Consider the following 25427-nt stretch of genomic DNA (forward strand, 5'->3'; position numbering starts at 1 on the left):
GCAGTAGGTCATCAAACGATAATGGCATACTCGGGCACAGACTGCAGAGCAGGTATTCTTTCATCAATTTAACCAATGAATATTCGTTTGAAAAACCGTTATTTATTGTAGGTGTTGAAAATATCATTAATATTATTTTAATAAGTCAATATAATTGTAGTTTTGTATTACCATTCTGTTTCTGAATTCACAATTCATTCGTTACTTTTTTTTAACCATCACCATCGTCTTATAGTAATCATATTCGATTCTTAGTATTTCCATGCAGTGAATGTATAAACGACGATGTTTTTGTATTTACTAGTCACATTATTATATGTTTATATAACGTGTTTATGGATGCATGTGTGTACTTGAGAATGGTGTAGAATAGAATTCGAAATTGTTTGTCTCACTGCATAACCTCTTGAGGTAGGTTAATGCTGTTCTGAAGCATAACATTTGTTTACATGTTGCCTTAACTCCCTATAAGAAATTTGCGGTTTATAGTCAAAATTATCTCCTCTATTACCTCATTGAACGAAGAGCAATAGTGTGTGGGTTTGGTTGTAATTTGTAAATATATCGGTTTTTGTGTTTTGCTTTTACTCGTTTCAGCTAGCTTTCAATTAGGTACCTTTATGTTCGCTAAGAATTTACTTTATGCTTACGGTATTAAAAAAACACACACACACAACGTATCTAGCATTCTGTATTATGTTTTCAAATTTCCTTATCACTTTCTAGCTTGTTCTACTTTCCAGTTTTCCAGTCCCAGCTTCATGTTTTGTCTTTACGCGCGAAACAAAAATACTTGACTTTGCTCTTTATTTGTGAAACCGACCGACCCACAGGCGACAGTACTGTCAATTTGCTTAACTAAACAATTCACACTAAAAAAAAAAATGAACACGTATATATTTCTTGTGAAATTGATCTAGTATGAACAAACAAATCACAGTATAAAGTATTAAGTTTTAACAATAAAAACAATACATTCAAAAAAAAATAATTTTAATACAGCAGTGCTTTTGTGTTTTTTTTTTGCAAACCATAGACAAGAACAGCAAAGCCAAAAAAATTTACAAAACCAAAAAAAGGAAACAAACAAACACAATCTTTACATTATATATGCATCACATTCCCGTTAAGTCGTTGTATGTAGTACATCCTGCAATTACATTTGTAATGAAGGCAAAAAAGGAACAACTGAATAGTATGCACATTAAATGTGGACAACAATTCATGTGGTTGTTTGCAGCATGCACAGTAATGTAGAAACTAAACAGTAACAATGCATTTTCACGTGTTACCTCGTGCATTCCTTACTGGAAACAAACCATTGAATTTATAATAAATCTAATAATTATTATAGAAAACAATAGCACACATTACAACCTATGCACAACATCCTCCGTGAATCACATTAAGACGGAATGTTTGGGTTACGTTTGTGTTTGTTGTTATTTGTCTGCATTTTGCTTGTGTTATTGTACACCTAAGAAAAGGTTGGTTGTTTTTTCTTTTGTAAAATATGCATTTGTTGTTTTGTTTCGTATTCCAATTCAATTCTTTTTTTTTAGGCAATGCTGCCAGATAATAAAACGAAAACTTCAAAGGTCTTTTTAAGATCTTTTATGTGTGTTGGTTTTCCTTGCTGCTGGCTCGTGTGAACATTTGTGTGTCGGAGAAATGTACTGGAAAATATAGGTGTAATTAGTAATTGGTAAAACAAATTGTCAGATTATTATTGTAATCTTTTTGTTTCGCTGTCCTGTGTCCTGCGTAAAAGGTTGTTTGATCCTGTTTAGGTTTTCTCACTTTCGGTTCTCTTCCTGTTTATTCTTGCTTCACATTAGTATGCTTACTGGTGCGTATGCTTTCTTTGCTATGTCTCGAGGTATATTGGCATGAGATATTTGATTTCATTTTTAAGTTTCCGATGGATACATACAATGGTGGTACGCAAACGCATGTATTTTTCTCCAATTGTACTGTGGTACTAGTTTGCAGGTTTTGTAGAACTTTGGAAAGCTATGTTTTATGTGTTTGTACGCTGCATTTTTTATGTTTTGTCATAAGGCCTGAATTTGTGTTAAAAATTTGCTACGCTTACTTGACCTTATATGCTTCTCGTTTGCCACATCCATTGTATTTAGTTTCGTTCACCTATAATTCCTGGTACATGTTGTATCACACAAGCATTCATGCCTTTCTCACGCCGTTTCCTTATTTCTATACTAAGCTACAATACATAGGTTTTTTTTTCCTGTCCAATTTGTCAACATGCACTTACTGTGCAACGTTTGCGCTACAATTGAAAAACCATTTGTTTCGCTTATAAGGTAGACTAATGCATTTCTTAAATTTGTTCTGCCTGCGAGTTTGGTTTATGTGTGTTTAATTTTCAATTCGAAATATATTCTTGTCTATCTACTTTTTTGTTTTCATTATCAACAGTACATCTTACTTACATTTCTTTTCCATCATAACCCACCATTTCTTTGACTATAATTAGCTCTTTGTGTCATTTTTTGTCTTAGCTTGCACATTAATCCCATTTTGCCTGTTTAATTTTGATACAATCTATTTGATAAACTTACTCTGTATCAAGGTAGTTATGTTTAAACATTTTAGTTTTCCTATTCTATTGTTGGGCTGATGGCTATTGGCTCATGTTGCATGTTCAGTTTTTTTTATTAGATTTGACGTTATACACTAAATCCTATTTTTTTAGTCAACCAGGTATTTGTTGAGGCAAGTTGTTGCTGGCTTGATAATTTTTTTTGTATGGGTTAGACATAACCGTCTTCCATTAAGTTTTTCACTATTTATACATGTTTTCATTCAAAGGCACCCTTTTTATTTTGACTAATTTGCGTTATCTATTGTTTTGTTTTAATATCCGTTGTATTGGAAAGTTGTTATCTATTGAAGAGCTATATGTTTGGAGTTGACTCTATACTGGTGAATTGTGAAATTTGACTTTTGGATGCTTATCAATTGGTAAACTTTTGTTGAAGTGTGTGACTGTCGACTTTTTTCGTACCATTCATCAATGAAGATTACTGAAACTAGAATAGTTTCAGTATGTATTGAAAGCGAGGGATGATTCATTCAAACTAGTGTAAATTTTTGTTTTACAAACGCACGCCATACGCTGGATTGTTGAGGGAATCTTTAGACACACATTTTTTATTTGCTTTGTACTCATCTTACACTTTGTGTTCTTTCATTGCTACATCCATAATCAGTTCAGCAATTCATAACTTTTGATGATCAGAAGAAGCTATATGCCTTAAACATTACTAACAGCTCGGTGCACAGCGGTAACTATTTATTGTTTTGATCTATAAACATTACCGTTAAATTTAATTGCAGTGCATGATGCACACATGTGCAACGTAGTAAGTGTTATTTACATATTCGTCATTTGAAAACATTTCAAATTGTTGGAATTTCAATGGATGCTTGAACTTTTGTAGTGACAGAATTTATAAAGTGCCCATAATATAAGATGAACTCGACACGGGATGCCGCTGCTATGCATGGTTCTGTGAGATGGAAGAAAGAAGTGCGTACGAAACATGTTTTCATTCGTCGTAAACTTGCCAATCATTAACTGTGTATTGTTAAATTTTAAATATTTTGCAAAGTTACATTGCCATTTAGATCAGAATTTTGTGTAGCATTTGTAAAGATATAAATTTTAACGTGAGTTGAATTTCTTTTCGTTAATATCAAGCGATAAGAAGACGAATGTAATCGTTATAACTGGTCAATTATCATAGTTTAGAATGAATATTTGTAACATGAACATTCCAAGTTGTACACATTTGGAACTGGTTGCAATGGGTACAAGCGCATTCATTATGCTTGTTTTGGGTACATGCGTATGCGGTATGGTCTGCTTGCCAATACATACCAAACTTTGTTTGATCTAGTTTATCTATGTTTTGTTCGTTTATTTTCCTTAATTTTGTAAGTAGCACACGTAAAAGTACAAGTCTAGCCTTGGTTTAGATACTATGCATTTTTTGGTAAACCACTTAGAGGAAACCAGAATATTTAGGAAAGAGATTTTTGAACAAGATGTGTGTGATAAATGAATGCCCTTGGTTTGAACGGTCCAGTTATCCCATGAGAGTCCTTTTATCTGGTTGACACGCCCAGATTTTTCAACGCCTTGTATTTTCTTCATTTCAAATTTTCAAAATTCAAAATACAACTTTGTTGTGTTTTTACATTTTCTATGCTGCTGCTGTTTCATTGTCCCTGTACACCCAACTAATTTAACTTTTCTTTTCACCATGGATTGAACTGTGGGATAGTCAATTATGTTCCCATTATTCAAAACATCTATAAAATATGTTAGAAAATGTTTTTGTAATTTTATGCCATGATTTCTATAGTATGCATTAATTTACTGTGTTAGGTACTGATAGGTAAGCTAAAGTTGTTGCATTTGCTGCATTTGTTTTTTTTTCAATGATAGCAAAATACTCATCGCTTCTCTCTAAATTTCTTTCTCTTTATTCTGAGATTGTTGTACTTTTTTCAGTTGCCTTAGACTGTGGCAAAATTTTGTAATTTAGTAATCCTGTCGATACAATTGATTAGATATCTAAGTTCTTAAGAAGTTTCGTGTGTTATTGTAAGGTGAACTGTTACACTTCTGTAAACGTATATGAGCAATCAAATATGTTTGTCACACCACATCCATAATGAAAGGTTTGAAAAAAGTGGATTTTGACAGGTCTTTTAACATAAATAAAATTTATGCAAATAAACAAAATGGATTTTTTATTTAGCAACCATGTAAACTGTATGTGTGGAACTATCTATTATAGAAGTGACAAAAGCAAACTTCAATAAACTTCGTAATAATTCATTGAACTGGGAGTCATATGTGCTGCGACATGTTTTTCGAAATTTCCTTCCTGTGAATGGTGTAACTTGGGCCTAATATTTTGTTAAAACGTAACTAATTAGAGTTAGGGGATAAATTATGCCAGATCTGAACCAGTTTGACTCGCAATTCGAGTTGTTTAGGAAGTGAAACAATTGTGCCTTGATTTACATCTATTTCCAAATTTTCTTCCTCGATTCGAACGTTTCGATAACAACAACAACGAGAATTTGTATAAATATAATTGTATTTTTGTCCTGTCCAGTTGTTTACATCCTTCGTAACTTTTAGCTAGTATAACAACGCGCTCCTACCTTAAAATTTGAACAAATTTATTTTATGTCAACACTGTACCTATCGTAATTCCTCTCACAACATGGAAGAGGTCGTTGAACTAATAAAAAACCAACCAATTCCAAAATCTGGGAAATACAGGAAACTATGCTATCTTATTCCTCCCGGAGCTTATTGATATAGCAGTAAAAGTACTTTTTTACATGAAACAAGCAGGTAAAATTAATTCTAACACAAAATAAAGCTGATCAAGGGGCAATGAAAGAACGAAAAGCAAAACACACAAACCAACTTATATGAGGATTTTAGAAACGAAAAAACAGCAAACATTACATTCCATAATACACACATGCCAATAAACACATTCACATATAGGCATATGTGATGAAAAGAAAAGTATATATGTGTAGGTAAACCCACAAGAAATCACTCGTTAGACAAACACTTCGAAGATATCAATCAGAGAATCTTTATCCAAAGCAGTAGGAGAATTTTTCTTGCATAGTATTGAATCGTGTTGAATGTTTTGTTTCTCTAGCTGTTATGATGTAGGCGTGCCGATGTAAGGTAATTGGGATTGTGGAACACGAAGAAATTAACAAAATCAAATAACAAACAAAATCATTTACATATTGTAGATCTATTCCTAGCTTCTTGGCCAAACAAAATCAAACCAAAAGTCATTATGCCAAGTGCAGCTAAATCTCAAATATTATATTATATTACTAAAGGTAGACTTTGTGTGTTTTTCTCATTTACAGTGAAATCGGTTGCGCAACGGTGGTACTGAAGCACACAAATGGTGGTTTCTTGTGTTCAGATCATTGCTGTTCAGCTCTTAATCTGACCAACTATGGATCTTTTCGTTTCCATCTTTGCGGTCTTACGAATTATAGCGAAGAATACTATTTTGTAACCCTTCGTAGCCCCTTCCCTTCACCGACTTGAACAGTTTAATGTTTGGATGCATTCTGGAATAATGTGAGATGCATATTGAAAGCCCTGAAACCTGTAAACCACCAACCACTGCAGTTGGCTTACTGGTGTTGCAAACTTTCCCAATAACAAATGAGCTGACTATGATTGCGACTCGATTACAATTTCGATGTTTACAAAATGGGTGATGCTGCAAAACCAACTGCAGTGTTGTGCGAGTAACAACTACAAAACCGATAGCGTTGCGGCGCAGGCAAACACAACGGATCATGAACGTCTCTAACGTTTATATACTTTTCTCTCCAGTTGCTTTTCTTTTCCTGCTTCACATAGTTTGTGCTTTGGCTATAATCTGTATGTTTCACAGACGCGTCGCTGTGCGATGCTACTTCGAATAAGAAAATCATAAATCCTTGGTGGCTTCCACTCAGCTATTGCTTCATCAGTTTCCTAGCTGTGGTTCCTAGCCAGTTGTTTCTAGTTCTTCACTTAACACTCATGCTGCACACCATGGACAGTGCTCAAATTGCGACGTGTTACTACTTGCTTATACTTCGCTTTAAAGTCTACTGGACGGACTGTAAATTTGCCGGAACTTACCTACCACAACAACGACAACAGAGTCGATTCTCCTTGTCACCACGTGTAGGTATTGTAGGCACGTGTTTCGTTCTACTATTGGTTCGTTTGTCTATTGCTTTTATCGCTCTGAAACCTGAAGGAGTGTGGGCTGCAGTATGCAGTCACACCGCCGTATTCTGCGTAGCACGGCACTACTAAAGGTACAACACACAACGATACCTTGGACGAATTGTGTTTTTTTTTTTGCAATTGTAGTACATCCTAACGATGTCTTACCATCTGTTTTGCAAATCTGCAAAACGAATCTAGCCTTGGATCTTGGATGGGAAGCCATGACCAAGGTTTCTTATACAAGGTAGCCCTCGACAGTGTTCGGCGGTTTGTGGGATTTACGAGTATCGAATGTTTAGTAAGCGATCAGAAAAAGAGAAACATCACCAGTAAACTGTTTCCCTTTCCCTCGCTTAACATCATTGATGACTTTTACTGAGCAAATGTGAGTTGAACTCGTACACGTTGTTCATTTGCTCGCCACAGATATTACACTTCCATGGATTGCTTTCGCTGTGGCATCCCTTGTGCAGGAAGTATAGAGTCTGATCTGGGAACTCGATGCCACAGAATAGACACTGTAAGTTTCGCTTCGCCTTCGATGTGAGAGATAGTAGCAGGTCAGTTTCCTGTCCGGTGGAGGTGATGGTACCATTTGAGGTAGTTGCGACAGCAATGGCAGCCGTACTGCTACTGCTACTGGAGCTGCTGCTGGAGCTGCTGCTGGAACTGCTTGAACTGTTGCTTCCATTGCCACTCTCCTGAGTAGCACCGGGTGTAAAAACGTTTGAACTGTTCGGAATGGGACTGCTGGCCGGAATAGGCGAATTATTAGCTAACATTCCGTTACGAGTGGCGCGGGTTGTTGCACGTGCCGAGATTCTTCGTTTCAGGTCTTCTCGCAGCAATGACTTCAATGGCGATACCTGCAATGAGCATTTTTTGTTTTATATTGTATAAAAAGTAACACAAACAGGCAGACATAAATCGTCCAATTTAACTCCCTGGGACAGCAGTACAACCCTTTACCTTGATCAGCGAAGTCAAACTAGACGAAGGGGTAACACATTCCGTTGAATTACTGATGTTTGAGGTTGGTGGTTCTGTGCTACTACTGCTTCGGGGTTTAATATCGTTGTACTCATCGTTCGTTGTTGGTTCCTAAAGTATCAAATAATACAATACCATATCCTGAATAAGACATCTTAAACGTGTTATTGAATCGCTCAAGCATAAGATTATCTTCGACGTACAACTATTCGTATATTAGCATAAACGCTCAAACACATTAGAAAGAGATAAACGCAAACAGATGGCTACTCACATATCATTATGGATGGCCGTTTTGACTTACCTGTTTTATAGGTATTAAGCTAATCGATGGTGTAATAGGGTTATCAAAAATAATATGCCTTGAGCTTTGTACTAGTGTCGGAAGCATCGTGGTAGTCGTCGATGAGGACGAAGATTGGGAACTGGAAGGAGCATTCGAGTCTGCCGAATGGGGTGAACCGGCCGGAGATCCAGATGATGCGACAGTTGGTGTCGCACCGTTAGAGGGTCGCACAATTGCTTGAATGTCCAGTGCAGACGAGATCGTTGCGGATGAGGACGACGTTGTCGGTGTGCTGCGATCATTATTGCTGCCAGGGCTGGGACCGTTTGAATGTAGCATAGGTGTCCCGTTATGCGATCGATTTCCTTGCTGTAACTCTTGCTGACTTCCGACAGAACCTCCAACACTGGCGGATCCATCGCGGCTACAGTTGAGTGGTAGGCTGTTGTCATCATCCGCATTGTCCATCGAGATCTCAACGTGAGGTGTAAGAAAGTGCATTGGCGGTGTGCCGTTATCTATCGATCGTTGCATCGTATCGGCAGCTGCTGCAGCAGCCGCAGCTGCCGCACCTCCATCACCAAATGAGGCATTGACTGCGTTCATAGCTGCCAAGGCCGCCGGTAACAAGTTAGCCGGATTGTGTTGATCAAGGGCAAGCAACAGTGACGATGGTGTCCCTGGTCCCGGATTATCCAAATCGATGCCGTGTCGATTGAAGAAGTGCACCCGTAACGATTTCATTGTACCTGCACGGTAGCTACATAATGGACATGTCTTTACAAGATCATGCTGGCCCACGTGTTCGTTTTGAAAATGTGCACGCATCGCAATCTGTCGCTGGAAACCCCGATTACAGATTGGGCAGTGGTAAGGTAGCGTTTTTGTATGCGTCGTAAAGTGCTCCGCCAGGTGATCCTTGCGGAAGAATCGCTTTTGACAGACTCGGCATTCATACGGCTTCACACCTGTGTGGCGCATCTTGTGTCGACGCATGTTCGCTCCGTTGGAGAACTTCATATTGCAGACATCGCATTCAAAGAGCTTTCGGTTGCCATTGTTGTTATTGTTAGCGTGAAGTGGATTGTTGTTGTTGATCGCACTCGTGTTGTTGTTATTGTGGCTATGATGGTTTAAATTGTGTTTGAGGTTTTCCAGCAGTTGAGCTGCAGCCACACTCGACGTTGTCGTAGTTGTCGTGGCTCCAGAGGTAGATTCAGAATTATCCGACAAATTATCATCACCTCCACTAATGTTTCCACCTCCACCGCCGTTTCCTGTGCCAATATTACTAGCACCACGTAAGGACGAGATTGTACTTGAAAGGCAGCTAGCAAGCGCGCTGCTATCCATACTCGAATCCACCGAGGAGGCGACACGATCATTCATTTCCCCACAGTCAGGCTCCTCTTTGGTAGTAACAGATCCGGCGGCAACCTTAGCAGCAGCCGCCGCCGCTGCTGCAGCGGCTTTCATGATGATACTGGCTGGTGGTTCCATCATTGAAGCCAACGCGGCTACTGCTGCTTCTGCTTCGGAGGCAGAGGCTGTGGAAGTAGCTGCCGCTTCCGTGTGCTTCAGTAAACCGTGAGTTGTACGCCTTCTTAGTCCATGTGAAGAGGATCCAGCCGAGTCCGGCTCACTAGTGGACATCGGTACTATCGAAATCGGACACGGCGTTCGGGTTTGTCCACGGACACTCCGACGCCGTTTGTTCGTGGAACGTTTCGTTTTGTGGCGTTTATGGGGCAGCTGGGAGACGAGAACGGCAGCAAGCGCAATGCTACAATACTTTTTATCTTTATATACAACTCAGCCTAGCCTGCAGTGGTTTTGGCAATAAAATTTGTACTTAATTTAGGCGAATGATCCGTACTGCTCCTGAAAGAAAACAATAACATTTCGATTATGTTAAATTTCGTTTGTTTGTGTGAATTTTTAGCTTAGATTTTAAATACCCGTTTTGCGATCAATTTATTCTTTAATTTCTAAAATACTGTATAGCTGTTAATCAAATTTAATAAATCCGGAAACTATCAAGATTTGTTTACATGCATCTCTTGGTTGGTACTTATCTATATGCTGAATAAACTATATAGTTCAATTTGGTTCAGTGAATCATGATTGTGAAGCCATAGAAGGATAAGGGTTCACATATAATTAAAAATCACTTTGTGGGCTCTCAGGAGCACAGTTTAAAAACAAATTAGTTAAATAAATAAATTAAATCAAGAGCATTGAAAATAACTATTTTTTTCAGATGATATGTAAACGAAGATTATCTAATAACTTGAATTTATACATTGTCTACAGATAAACAGGATTTCAATTTACACCATAGACACCATAGTATCATTACATTATTTCTCTTCTTTCGACATGACACAGTGTTTGTTTATTTTAAAAAAGTACGCATAATACATACGTGTGCCTTAGCAAATCATCTAATATAGTTTTAAAGAATTTTGGAGTGACCCGGTAGTATCGGCGGCGATGTTTCAAGACCCGAAAAGACCGATAAAAAATCCCACCAAGGCCATTTCCTCGTAACAAGAACGGACTTTTCGGTTAAATGGAAAAATAAAGTCTTGCCATTGGCCATAGGTCATATGGTCCAAAAACAGACTTCGTCAGACAAAATTAGGTGGAGCATTGTTAGACCTTCAGAATAAAAGCTAGACATTTTCGGCATCGCTTAGTTTCATAAAACATATTGTACAGACTGGAATAGAAACTTGCGTGAGTTAAAAATATTGCTAAACCTAATCTGAAGTATCTGCAACCGAATCATTAATGAATCCCAAAAATATGGTTAGGAATTGACTACAAGCTGTTGGTAGGATGCGGATATAGAATAACATGACAGGAAAAACTATTGCAAACTTATGCCACCATATATTGGTTGCACAATATACTGACCGACGTACTAATCAATAACTTCCTGCCACTTATCCATCACTTTGTATAGATGTTTCACAAAAATAATCAGATGGTTCTTTGATAATTTTTTCGTTATTCTCCGTATCTTGTTTAAATTTTGTTTATTTTTAACATTTTTATACTCTCTCTCGCTCTCTTGGCGTAACGACCTACTAGGTCATGCCTGCCTTTTCTGGCTTACTAAACTTATTTTATCACGTAGCCGGATAGCCAGTCCTTGCTACGGGGGATTGGTCCGGATGAGATTTTAGTCCGGTCCGTTCGTGTTCGTAGCGTGTGTTCCGCTACCATCATGCCACAGGGCCGCCTCTTTAGTCACCCGTTTAAATACTCGTATTTGTGATGAATTACAGGGGATTCTCATTAGGAGTTCCTTGCATATTTTACGATGGCAATAATTGCCTTAACGAGAATACAATACCGAACAAATCAGGTAAAGCTGGTTGTTTGTCTTGTTAGGTTAAAAAAGATAAAAAGTTTTAATTTGCTGATAGCCGCATAACCAGCCATCATAGAGATACAGATCGATTTATGTGTCAGAGTCATGTAAAATTGATCCTGTCGGATGTAATTTTCGCTTCATTTTCGACATTCTTTGCATTTCATTACCTGTCCTGATTACCAGTCCTGAGTAAGACGAATTTGTTACATTAATACTAAAACGGTAATCGACCATTCTGATAATATTTAAGTGTCATAAAGGTCAAGTGGAAATAAAAAAAAACATATGGGAGTAATTTAACACGTGGAATTATTTACAAGGGTAATAAGTAAGTGAGTAATAATGGAATCAACTTCTTATTTCTTATTAAACAAATTAAAAGATTTAAATTCTTTTTTTTTCTCTCTGTCTCTCTCTCTCTCTCTTTCTCTTTCTATATCTCTCTTCATTTCAATTTAACTACAACAATATGAACAATATTGTGTTATACATGGCGTATTGTGACTAAACGGGCATATTATTTGCCTCTTTTCTCTCCCTCAGCAATTAGTCTTTGCAGTGTGACCCAGATGAGATACAATAAATGCCATAATAAATGTGTACTTGACTAAAGAGCAAAGACTAATAAATGTGTACTTGGCTAAAGAGCAAAGCACGATACTTAGTTGCTTCATGATTAGAGCTTCCAATATTTGCAATTTAAAATTTGTTTTTTTTGTTTCCTTTTTACAATTGAAGTTTATGGACACATTGTTAAAATAATGTTAAAAAAAAGTTAGTTAAAATAACGACACATTGCTTTAAAATTCTGTCAAAACAAGAGAAACGTTGAATTCAAGGATACTATCTATCTGTTTCATCAAATGATAACAAAGACAAAAATACCTGAAATATATAACCAAACACACATAGTGCAGATATCAAATGATTCCACCGGAAGGGAAGGGGAAGGGAAGGGAAAGTCCGTCGTAAAGATGACCAGCTACACGGTCTGATTTGTAAGTGGGTGTATCCAAGACATGAAGTTCATGGAGTTTTTAAATGGTGAAAAATAGCCACAGTAGTTAAGACTAAGACTAAGAAGGTTACTTCTACTCTTTTGATTTTTTGTTGACATATGTTTGATAACGTTTAGTACTATATTGCAATACAATACAATATTACTCTATACCAAAAACAATATATATCAAAATATCACTTTATATTATATCAAAAAGTCTGGCATCGATTGTGATTGAAGCATGTGCTCATAAATTTTACGCATCCATGATTGAACGCAGATAACAAAATTTTACACTATTAAAAAATCCGGACAATGAAATCCACCTAAATAGCCCAAAAGTAGTTTATATTTTATATTTCATATAAATATATATTTCAAGCTAACCTTAATCTTAAGCATAAACCAGTGTAGCTAAAAAAAACTCACCCTTATATAGAAAAACAGGAAAAGCAAACAAAAACTAAGGAAGGAGCCAGTCGCGTTTGCACCAGTACCACGTTTGTTATTTTAAATAGAACATTAGTGTTTAGTGTTAACTGCGTGTGTATTAAAAGTTTCATGAATTTCATTTCTGGATTTCAGCTCAGAGTTTAATTTAGTTGCGACTCATACCTGTCTAATCGAACATGTGTAGTAATCTCTTTTTAGCAATTTCATTTGAAGGAGTATTATTTTTTCCCTAGACGTAGCAAAAATCAACAGACAATATTTTATTAATCAAAATATGAAAAAAAAACATGGTATAAAAAGTCACTATCAATGTTAAATATTACAACAAATTTGCATCGATGTTCGTATGAATCATAAATCAAACCCAAATCACACCACACTTTAAAGTTCATATATTTACATAATCATCGCAGACCCGCAGAGACTTCCTGAAATAGAGGGTTTGTGCTTCGTCCGAATGCTTTTAAGCGAATCGAGTCCACTCATAAACGGGTCACCTATTGCGGACTAGGTCAACATTTTACTGAAACATATGTTGTATGCTTCCAATAAAGAAGCGTGAATCCGATCCGGCCAACATCAACCAAGCATTGGCTGCCGCAGCATAGCCAAACGAAAACAAAACCAGACCAGCAACCATCCGGTGGATAGATTCAGCAAGAAAATTGGGGGCGCGGTGCAGTAGACTTGCACATCAAAATGTGGTAGTAGTTCACCTGTGTTTGAGCCCTGCTTTCTCCAGTACCGCAACTGTAGGTTGGGGATTGCGCGATTCCCATGCATCAGCACATGCTACTAAAGCGCAGTAATTCACATTACAGAAAAGAAGAATTTATTCGTACCATCTATGCAGGCAGGATATATTTTATTGATTAGAAATAAAAAGATACAAGCACGAACAGACCTTAAAGTGGAATATGAAATAGTTCTAGTTGATATTATGCCTTACTGTTGAATGTTAAAGTCATTGTATTATCTCCACTATTGAGCATATTTAAATTAATTATTTTTAATAAAATTCGCATTCTCAATAAAAATGGAATGAGGAGTTTTTATCAATGCTATGTGAACAACATAACAACATGCATAAAATAGAGTTGAAAATTCACGATTGCTGATAGCAAAAACTAGCTGTAATGCTATAAAAGATATTCAATTAAACGAAAATGGCTCAATATGGCTCGTGAAAATGGCTCTATCATTAATTGATAATGATAAACTAATTATATGAGACTTTAAAACCATTGCATTCGTTTGGGCAGAGATTAAGTTATGTTACATATGTTTAATATATTGTGTGGTATTGATAACGGTATCGGTTCATATTGTTGTTCAGTCTTGTGTAACATGAGCAAAAGTGATACCTTCGTAGCAATCATACGACCGTGTTATCTAAACGGCAAGAATAAATGGAAACTAAAAACAGACGTGTGCTGCCCTGCAACGTTGTGTTTGTTTCAAACTTAATCCTACTCACGCTTGACGCGTCAATTGCGTACGCTTGCGTCTGCCCTGGTTGTATGAATGCACATTTCTCGCCTTCTACCCCATCGTTGAACAAGTGTTGTCCCGTAATCCGTTCACCTTCGTTTGTCTGCTATTGCATTCACTGAGTGCTACTAATACCGTGCGCCTGCATCGCAATGCTGCGTTGGTGTCCCAATTAGCTCGGTGCAACAACCTGTTGGTTGAATCGCCGGGCTGCTTGCCCCATAGATACCTTGCCCAAAACGGTAAAGTGATGTGTGGCCTTGCGCTGAAGACAGACTGTGTATGCATTCAAACTGGCCCTAGAGAGCGACAGAGTCATAGCGGCATATACGATTAGACGGAGTTTTGCTGTTAGGAACACTCATTACTAGTTCCGATTTATGATTTACATATTACGGTTTTTTTAGCAACACCAAAACTTTATCCAAAAAAAATCTTTCAGAGGATATTTTTATTATGGTCAAATCTATGTAAAGCAACTAAGAAAACAATATTTAACAGTATAATAATAGATGCATCACTAAGTTCAATTGATCATGCTCTTAATAATTACTGGTTAGTATATGGCTATTATTGTAGCAGAATTTCTGCTTAGTGACTATTTTTATACTATAAATGACTATAAAAAAATCAAAATTTGACACCTTTTGCTAGGGAATCATTCATTCCTCCAAACACTCGATCAGCTGTTGATCGTGTAGCCCTGGACGCATGAGAACATGAGTAGCCAAGGGTTGGGGTGTTGTTTTCAGCGAAACCATTGCCACACAATCGCACCAACACACAACCAGGTTGCGCTACCGAGGTCTGATGCACACGTTCGACCTGTCCTCGTTCGGTCGGTGGCTTCATAATTAATTCTTTCCCAGTTTCCTCCTCTCTCGAAGGCTTATACACGATTGCCAAAGCAGTGGCACCGCCAGCGATGATCACGATGGTGAAGGAACGAGCTTTCAACATAGTGAATCAACCTACTGCTGCTCTCCCGGACCTCGGTAAGTTGGTTTTCTGTTGATAGTTGCCAGATTGGCCGACCATGCGCCAGCCACTACGTAGCTTCAGGCGGGCCCATCTAGTGACCGATGGAGCTGTTTCACAATTCACACCGCGTATTTAGTGCATGCCTACCCTCACCACTTACTCTTTGAAGTATTTTAAAAGCGAAGGAGCCATCCAGCCAAACAGCTTCGGCATGAAAGAGGGGTATAAGAAATAGAAACTGCCTCAGATAGTTATCTACGACCGGACGAGGGTTGGGTAGTGTGAGCAACGAGAAAGAAAATGAAAAATGTGCATAACTAGCAGTAGAAATCACAAAACGTCGTCCATGGTGATGAAAAATGGGAACTTCACTTCAACGACGACCAGCTGGATACAGAGAGGGGCACTGGTTTTCCAAAGCCTTGGTAAGGAAAGGAGAGAGTCTTTTTAATATATAAAAAATGGATGAGGTCCGTTGCGGCGAACTGCACGCACGCACTACTGACTTCTATTGCTTCAGTAGACCGCAATGTTGCCTCAGAGCCTCCAGTGAAAACGTCCATGGTAAGGAACGAGCAATCGGGCTTTCCTTCACGTCGCCGTCACGATGTCCACAGTCTTTGAGTAGTGGTGCTCTATTTTAGGCGTATGTCGAAAGCTCCCGCATTCAACCGCACTACCGTCAGTCCTAGGGCCTACAGACAGGTAAACTTGGGCCCCACTGCTTTGAACACTCCCCTACGTGACGGTGCTCAATGTGAAATACTCAAAATACTCAAGGAGCTGTCTGTTACAGGCCATGGACTTTAGGCAGGTCCGTGCGTGGCACTGGTTGGCCAGTGAAAAGCGGCAAGTCAAGTGTGACTGCTTTGCGCTTTCCATCTCCAAATGTGTCTTAAACGGATACAATTGAAGAATATATCTAGCCTCGAAAGCAAAGAAATTGTCGCACAGATGACAAACACCCGTCCAATAATAAGAGCTGCTGCCAGTATGTGACAAACAAACAAACAAAAATTATTAACAATAAATAGTTATACATTTCTTTACAAATATAAACAACACACACGTATACTTCATAGTTTGGATCATATATTGATTTTGTGGTGGTATGGTGTTTATAAATTCCTTTTCCTTCTGATTGAAACCTAAATTATTCGTTCATTTATTATTATTTATTAATTATTGTTAACGTTGTTGTTATCTACCTTACATAAAGTACTTTATCAAAACAACGTTTTGAATGATGTTAAGATGTAGCATGCATCAATTATGATACTGTCATTCAATTGGACTGTGAATTCAGTCCGATGAAAACACCTTGCACCAACAGTCTTCGATTCAAAGAACCCAACTCGCTTACAGCATACGAATGTCATTAAAGGCCGCAAACACGAATATAAACCAGTTCCGAAGGAAAGTGAAAATGAATATTCTTCACACACTACATCGGCGTCGCCGTTACTTTGGCGCGCGGTTGAGCAGTTTGTTGCTGTTCCTCTGGTTCTTTGCATTCACTGTCACTTTTTTCCATATCGAAAGGAAAACCAGAACATCGCGACAAATGCTTAGTGCACTCGCCCATAATTGGATATTTTATTATTATGTGATCATAACCGACATATTAAAACATTGATAAACTCAAAAGTATTAACTCATTTTATTTTTCTTACCACGGAATAGCAAGACGGGCCAATAGTTATTCAGTGCAGTAAATATGTGGCTTTAGCTACGAGGGGGGTACTATAGGGACGGAATAAATGTGCCCTAATCTTTCCTAACATAAAACCCGTCGTACAAAATCTGGATGTTGCTTTGTAATGAAAAAATCTTATTGAATGCGTCCACAAGTTCGCAAAGCTCCCCTGCTGTGAAGAAATCAATACTAAAGAAGAAAAGTGTGCGTACTGGGAAATCGTTATTGCGTTCCTCCTGGAGCAAAACTCATCGATCCGGTCAGTGAACCCAACCTAACAAAAGCGCCATCTCTTGTATGCGTAAAAGTGCGTTTATATTTTCGCTCTCTCGCCAACATTCTCAGCTTGCATGCGCGACCTCGGTTCAGGCCTTCCGAAAAAGCCTACTCAAGGGATTGTACATTATATACATGATGGAGGAAACAGGAGAATCCCGAAAAACACTAGCTTCTGTCAGGACATTGACCTTTCTCCGTGCTACGCACCGACGCAACGAACGCAAGTCATTGACATTGAACAGCTACGGGAAATGGGAGAAGGAAAAGCGAAACGCGTTATGTCTGGGGGACGGATGGGGAGCAGACTGTTGTAGGATCCAGAAATTTTATCGGGACAATGAACTTGAGTAACCTCACGAGTGAGCAGGATATTTGAAGGAGCTCGCGTGGCAGCGGGATTATTCTTGCTTAGGAACTCATCAGGAATGTATACTTCCCCAGATGACTAGTTCCTGCTGTAGCAAATGTGAGTTCTCCTAGTTCTCGCAACAATATGTATTTAATCGTATAACGTAAAACATAAAAGCTGTTTGATACGTTAATCTATCATCCAGGATATTTAAATTATCAAGAAATGATAAAAGTATTGTCCCAAATATCAAATAATTTTCGTCTGTTTAATTATGAATCGCAACATTTCATTGTTAATATATTTAATTGTTAATATTGGTAATATATTAATAAAAAGAACTATAGTGGTTATCGGTGGAGACAGATTATAGACCAAAACAAAATCACAAAAAAAACATAGTTTGCCAAATATTACTTAAAATATTGATCTACAACAACCTAGCAAAAACACAAAAGATAGCAAAGTGACGATATTGTACGAAGTGATGTTTCATTTTACGTATGTGCATTCTCAAAGCAAGTTCCATTATGTATGAGGTTTTGCATTGAAGTCCGTAAGCTTTACACATTAACAAGCTAGGGAAATTAATTACATGATTTTACATTACGAGATTACAATTTTCTTTTATTAAAATCTGAGAGGTTGGTCTTCTTTTGTGCGAAGTTTCTTTTTTTCTAAGATGAATCGGTTCCATGGCATTTTGTCAACATAGCACAGAATATCGGTTCGAAGCTAATCTGGACTGACACGGACTTCTATGTATGTTGCACAGAAGATGATCGGGTTTTCGTACGTATACTGAAGACTTTTCCTTTAATATATTTTTTTTCGTTAGAACGGCCTGGCCGTATCGACTTATTTTTACCACGTAGCCGGATAGTCAATCTTTGATACGGGGGAATGGTCTGGATGTGATTATGGTCCGTTCGTGTAAAGACCGGCGCTGATACCATCATGCCACCGGACCGTCCGCTTCAATAATATTTGTGGTGAATAAAAATAACCAGAACCTCTAGAAGCAATTTATGTATGCCTCGATTCCAAACTCTTGATCGGCAAACCGATGCACAAAGAATTTCAGAGAACAACTTTATTTTTCTTTTGTCAAAGACAGTGGAAAATTAGTGACCTACTCCTTTGAATTTGATCGGTTGGTTTGAATTGAAATGCCTCAACCGAATTCAAGTGGTATCTGTCTTATACTGTGCCTAAGGCAGAGGTGAATTATCCATAGAACGGACCAAGCGCATCATCAATAGAGTAGAAGTATGAAGATTACGTAAAGAACCAGGCTGATTTAACAGTAGACGAAGTAGGGTCGGGGTGGCCCGGTGGCGTATTGGTAGTGGCGCCGGTCTTCACACGGTCTCTTGAGGTTGTTGTGCCGATAAAAAAAATACGGCTCGGCCGTTCCTACGATAATGTAAATAAGCATGTCATTTAATCTTTGCTGTTACCTACTAACATGTGTAACAGTAACAGTCCTAACATTACCTAAGAACATGTGTAACAGTAAGGGGGTTGATATCGTATGTTTATTTGCTTTGTTGAAGAGAACAAAACCTTTATCGAGTATATAAGAACACAGAAGCGATGTAATACTGCGAAATAATACGCATGAACAGTAGGTCAAGCAAATCGTTTTAATTCCAGGTTTGGATCAAATGGCCTATGTTCTGGGTGGACCGTCCTGCTGGAACACTTAATGCCCATCTCCGTAGCCGTTTTGGAGACTGGAGGCAACAACCGGCGCCAAAAACTAAGTGTTAACCGCGTTTAATTTGGCGTTGTTTTTTCAAAGAATACCAAGGAAAGTGTCCACGTATGGAGACAGTCCCCTCCCCCAAATCTAACGATGCATTCAGGGAGCGTGGGATGTTCATATTTGATTCAGGAATGTTGTTCCATAATGGAGTCTACCCTCCCTCCCCTTCTTTTCCTAAAAGTAAACCTTCTTTTCTAAGGAGCAATATCAAATAATGATGTTTACACTGACGGATGTGCACATAATGAAGTATAGTCATTCTTACTTCTTGCGAAACATAAATCCACTTTCTTGCATGAATATTTTAAACATGTGCAATGTTGTACGCATTTTTCTTGAGATTAGCATCAAAATCGTTTCATAATGTGCGAGGATGATAACCAAACAGCTTCGTTAGGAAGCGGTTCGATGTTAGGAAGCGAAAATGAGACGATTTGTCTCATGTCTTGAAATTGAAATTCAAATAGCAGAAAACAAATATTTGACTGTGCAAACACGTCCCACGTTCCTTTGGTTGTCCACTCAATCGAAAATACGTATAATTAACATTTTCTCTTGCTGCGTGGGAAGAGACACGGAAAAAGTTTATTTAAATTATAAAACGAAAGCCTTTTACTATTAATTATTTTATTAAGAATTCCTTTGGTTGTAGATTCTCACAAATAATAGATTTGTTCGTTCATTTAATTGAACTCATTACATAACATCGTATGAAATTTATACGCAGCAATGCTATTTTTCAAAAGCTGTATTTATCAAACTAAAGTGTCCAGGTTGTTTTAAATGATACCAGATGCGAATTTATATGTGCCTTCAATTTTGCCATTCATTAACTTTGGTATTTTTTTTTCGACTATTTTATTTGTTCATGGTTGATCATTGATTGAATTTGTGATAAAATGGTATGGCCGCTCTTCACACGAACCTACCGAACCAAAATCCCATCCGGACCAATCTCCCGTAGTTGGACTGACCATCCAACTACGGGTAAATTAAGTCACAGAAAGCCAGAAATGGTTGGCCTAAACCTCTTGAGGTTGTTGTGCCTATAAAGAAGAGATACTATCCTAAGAATATGCTTTTGTGAGAAATACGAAGGAAATAACGATAAAGCAAAAATTTTGAATGGAAATATAGATTTTTTATTCTTCAGATATGTCGTCTTACGGCCAAATGAAAATAATGCCTTAGCTCACTATTTCTGGTTATTAGGGAGATATAACCTAGATGGATTATACAATTTCATGCAATTGAGATAAATATTTAGAACCCCAGGGATGTAATGGGTTAAATGACCAGTTCGTTGTGCAATTGAAAAATGGTTGAAAAGTTATTTACATATAAAACTGCCAGCTTACGATGTGGTACTTCATAATCTACTGAATGTATTTTAAATTCAGCATGATTCCCGATGCAGAAAGATAGTAAAGGAAAATGAGATCCAGCAGTGTATAGGTTGGAACTAGGACTAACTTCGGATGAACCATATCATACTACCAGTCAGTAGGCAAAGCCCAGTCACACAAGAAAACGAATCCGCAATTTTATAAATAGAACTCCATATGTAGAATGATATTTGTAGTTTTTGGATGTGATCACCATTTAAATTCACCAACAATTGTTTTGCGAATTGCGCCAATTCTTCTCTAAGTTAGGTAGTTTATTCACGCATTGCATTTGTTTGGACTTTCGATTTCAATCATTTCGTAACAATTGTCGTTTTTTTCTGTGAAATGAAGGAATCCATCGATATGTTCTGGTCCGTTCAACAGTGAGTGGCCTTCAAGGCTTCAGGTTGGAAATGAAGAGCTTCAGATTGACCCATAAATTCCATATTCTTCATGCGCCACCTTTTATGTTTTGCTTCATGTACCGCACAACCACCGGTGAACGGAAGGCAGAAAGGTTAACGATATATTGCGAAGCCTGCAACTATAGCAGGAGTCATCCCAGGTAGCTTGCGAAATCGAAATGGTTGCCGTGAGTCCACCCGCTGCCGCCCTCCTTAGTCACAAACTTGATATTTTCCTTCGTTTCAGATTGTCAAATGTAGGTGAAACGAATGGAAAACTAAAAACAATACTGCTCATGATCCCATAGTGTCCATCCGGCTCTGCTCGACGCTTTGGCAACAATCAAGGCACCAGATTCAGTGAGCCGTAGCAGATACAGCCTGCCCGGTGCCCTCAGAATTGGTGGGCCAGCCGTGATGGACGATGTTCCCATAACATAATTTCCACTTCTTTATATGGTAACAACCAGAACTGGAGGAGCCTCCACTCTGAAGCCAAATGACGAACCACAGCAACAGCAGTAGGGCCACAGCATACATTTGCCTTATTAGGTTAGGCCGAAACACTCGAATTGGAGGCTTCCTCGGATTGGAGGCCACCAATCATGCCGACGCTAAGGGAAACGGTTTCGTCGGATTCGGGCCGATTTCGAAAGGTAGTGGAGATAAAGTAACGACGGATCCTCGCTCTGTTCGGGGAAACCACGATCAAGTAAGGCACACTCAGCTGATGATGGTGATATTTCACACCCCTCCAGGAACTCTGTGCTGCTGTGTTGCAAGCAGGTCTCTAAAATCAGACATGGCGTAGATAGGAATTCTGGCATTGCACACGTTGAAAGCATGGTGGATGATCGTGCCTTAGATGATATAGTCGCATGTACCTTGTTGTGCAGTACGTAAAATGCAGATGCTGGACAGGTTACGCTAGCTGTGCTGTTTTGCAATACAGCATACTACTAGCGCTACTGAATTGGCAGAACTACAAACAAAGTTGATTGGTGAAGAAACGCTCTTTGTCGAGGACGATGTTGGCGACAAACTACTTAACGTACGCTTAACCATGATAATGTTTTATCAATTGTTTTGCTGCTCTATTTTCTTTCAACTAGCATTGTTAACTAACATTTGCGTTCGCTATTTTTACTCAGATTTTGCAACGAGTCCATCCCAGGAATATTTTCTATTTCCATCTACGATCGTATTATCGATCTTCTTTCCACTCATTTCTGTCCTATTCTTCGTTTCACTCATAGCCGATCATGGCTCTTGCTGAGGGAGCGTTTTGGTGTTTCCCCATCGCCAGCAACTTTAACAGCAGTCTCGTGACATACTTTCCAGCCACTCAACCAAGCAACCGACCAGCCAGCCAACCCAGTGAACTAGTGAGCTCCATAGCAAAGGGGGAAGCGCTGTTGAGGTTGAGGAGTCCATTAGAAACCGGCCGCAGCCTACGAACCCAGTGACTACCTTCCCTCGCCTATGCCTATCAAGCCTTCTCCCATGCCGATTGAAATGTCCCAGTTAAGCAAAGATGAATCAAAGCTCTTTGGGTTGGTTTGGCAAACACGTTTATTTCTTTTATTTTATTTTTTTTTGTTCAGATTCCCCGGACTGGTAGTGGTAGTGTGTGCCTTTTTGTGCCTGTCGCTGTTACATAATCCACGGCCATCGTTGGATCTGGTGGAGGTTAAAATGAAGCTAAGAGTGGGAGATGCTGCAAGAGGAGACTGGATTGATGCTGGATTGGATGGGAAGATGAGATCTGACTGTGCATTACTTTTATTTTATGTTGCTTTTTTGTGCGTAAAATAAACATTGCATCATGAGCTTGGAAATTATTTGAACTCAAATGTCATTACAAGTGTAACACACTTAAAATGAAAATATTGAATCCCAGTTTTACTCAACTTTACAACTGTTCTTTAGGCGAGAGAACAAAATAAAACTCTCTGAAGGAAAGTTGGTTTGTATCTTTTGTCTTTTAAATATATCCCAGTTTAATAAGGCGGTGTAATATGTTTCTAACAAGTATTCACATATTCAGGTGTCTTTAGTTTTGGTCTATACTATCTGTCTCTTACATAACTTTCTCTGTTTTGCTTTATTATGTTGCAAACATATTATCTACATAGGATCGAAAACTATTTAGCAGGAGGCGATATGTAACTATCTGTAGCAAAAGCAGTTTTTGCGGCTAGTTGAAGGTGACAAATAGGTTTATATAACGTGTTAAATTTTTTAGTAATATTAAAATTAGCTTAATCCTTTAATCCTCATGTACCTCACTGTACCTCAACTAATATAAGTACAATATACTAGTTTTCCTGATGGGGTATAGATTAACTTGAGATCAAAAAGGACAAGTAATCATAACGACGATGAGTTTTGCTCTGATAGAATTTTTTTTATCAACCAAACTGTTCTTTCGTCATAGAGTTCATCGGTCACGTGTTCGTTATCGTATTGTAACATTCAATTACAGTGCGCTCCGCTGCCCCAAGAAAATTGGATCATTTCTTATTCATATTCAACCCATTCCGGCCAAGTTGAAATGTTCTTCCATTAATTCTTCTAATTAGTGTAGGATGATGAATTCCTAGTAAAAAACAATCCCGACAATTTCAAATATTTGCAAATGTACTGACTTTACCTACCAAAAAACTAGCTGTAAAATGTGTTTCTTCGTATCCTAAATGGCAAATGGAATAGGTTAACAAGGACTCGAACAAATGGCTTGCACAATTACACTAATTAATCGTCTCCGGATATATTCCAACAACCCATCGCTGCTGAAGTGCGTATAAATATTTGATGACACCTGAGGGATCATTAATGTGCAGGACACGGTAAAAGATGTTCGAAATGAAATGGAATCCTTTTAAATTAGTACACAACCATTACGCACACAGTACCGTTTTGTCTATACTCTCCAGTTTTTTTTAAACAAACTTTGTCTTTGATCAATGTTTCTGTAATGCTGCCGTTATCAATCTCCTGAAGGTGTTAGTGAATGGATGCTTAACATTTCAATTATATTCCTATTAAGTATGTTGCTTTCTCTTAATTAGTTTATTGTTAAAAAAACTTAAAAACTTAAACTTTTATGTAGAGGGATTGTATGAACTCCTATTAGTTTCACACCAGAAATGGACTGGGACAAGAAAATTAAGCGTTTGGCGGTATAGGAACGTTTCTTGAAATTGATTATGGAAATAGATGGTTAGAATAAATTAATTGGTTTGACAAATTAAATGAACGACACATACAGAATCAACAAGGCCGGTTCAGAATGAAATCATAGGCGGCTAAAACAGCATGCAGAAATTGAATACTTGCTGAAGCATGTGAGCACAGAAATAGAAAATAAGGTCAATTTCTCTCGCTCTTGCCCACCTTCCCTGTTTGTCATACGGTCCCTTTTGCTCGTTGGTTTTCTCTCGCTCAGTCTTTCCCAGTACATTATTGTTCGCACGAATGCTCACTCACATGAAATGTATGTAAAACAAAAAAATAATTCTACTGTGATGAGCGTCCAAATCTCGTCCCAACGTTCTGTGCGCCACCCCATCGTGACGTTATATACTGGGGAGAGCCGCGGGCTTCGTTCAATCCATCACGCGGGAAACTAATCCTCATTCGCATACGCTTACACACGGAGCGAACCGTGGGCCAATGACCAACTGAATCACTGCCTACATGAGCTAAGCAACTGCAGTTGGAGGAACAACTGGATGGAAGGAAAAGGTTCCAGACCGTTGGGTAGGCCTGAAGTGGCTTATCTAAGCGAAATCCGAATAGAAATCCAGAAAGAGATCGCGAAGACGGCAACAAAACCATAAATATATGTGAGGGGCACGAGCGTGATACCCCAACGTCATCACGCTTGGCAGACGGGAGTGTACATCGTTGTGGTTCACTACTACGCGCGTTGAATGAATGAAGCGAAAGTGAGTTAAGCTGCCGACTACACATGGGCCACGCACGTTTGCGCGAATGAATGTCAGAAAATGGCATCGTTTCTTCGTTGTGAGTACGATAAACCGGTTTTCTTTAACCGATGGCCGACCGTGTAAGTGGAATGAGTTGAGAACGGTTGCGAGCCCTAAATCTCCAATCTCGTGGTGGGGATTAACGAGTATTTTTTTT

The 25427-nt window shown here is 38.4% G+C and overlaps 1 protein-coding gene across 1 annotated transcript; it reads right to left on the bottom strand.

Moving 5' to 3' along the window:
* Positions 1-7170: 7170 nt before the first annotated feature.
* Positions 7171-9740, bottom strand: LOC128719730 (ikaros family zinc finger protein-like). The gene is made up of 3 exons (XM_053813360.1): positions 8106-9740; positions 7781-7912; positions 7171-7677 (listed from the first exon to the last, which is right to left on the bottom strand). The coding sequence occupies exons 1-3, from the start codon at positions 9738-9740 to the stop codon at positions 7171-7173; spliced, it is 2274 nt and encodes a 757-aa protein (XP_053669335.1).
* Between the last annotated feature and the right edge of the window lie 15687 nt (positions 9741-25427).

Source organism: Anopheles marshallii, chromosome 2, assembly GCF_943734725.1.
Source record: "Anopheles marshallii chromosome 2, idAnoMarsDA_429_01, whole genome shotgun sequence".
NCBI classification, from domain to species: Eukaryota; Metazoa; Arthropoda; class Insecta; order Diptera; family Culicidae; genus Anopheles; species Anopheles marshallii.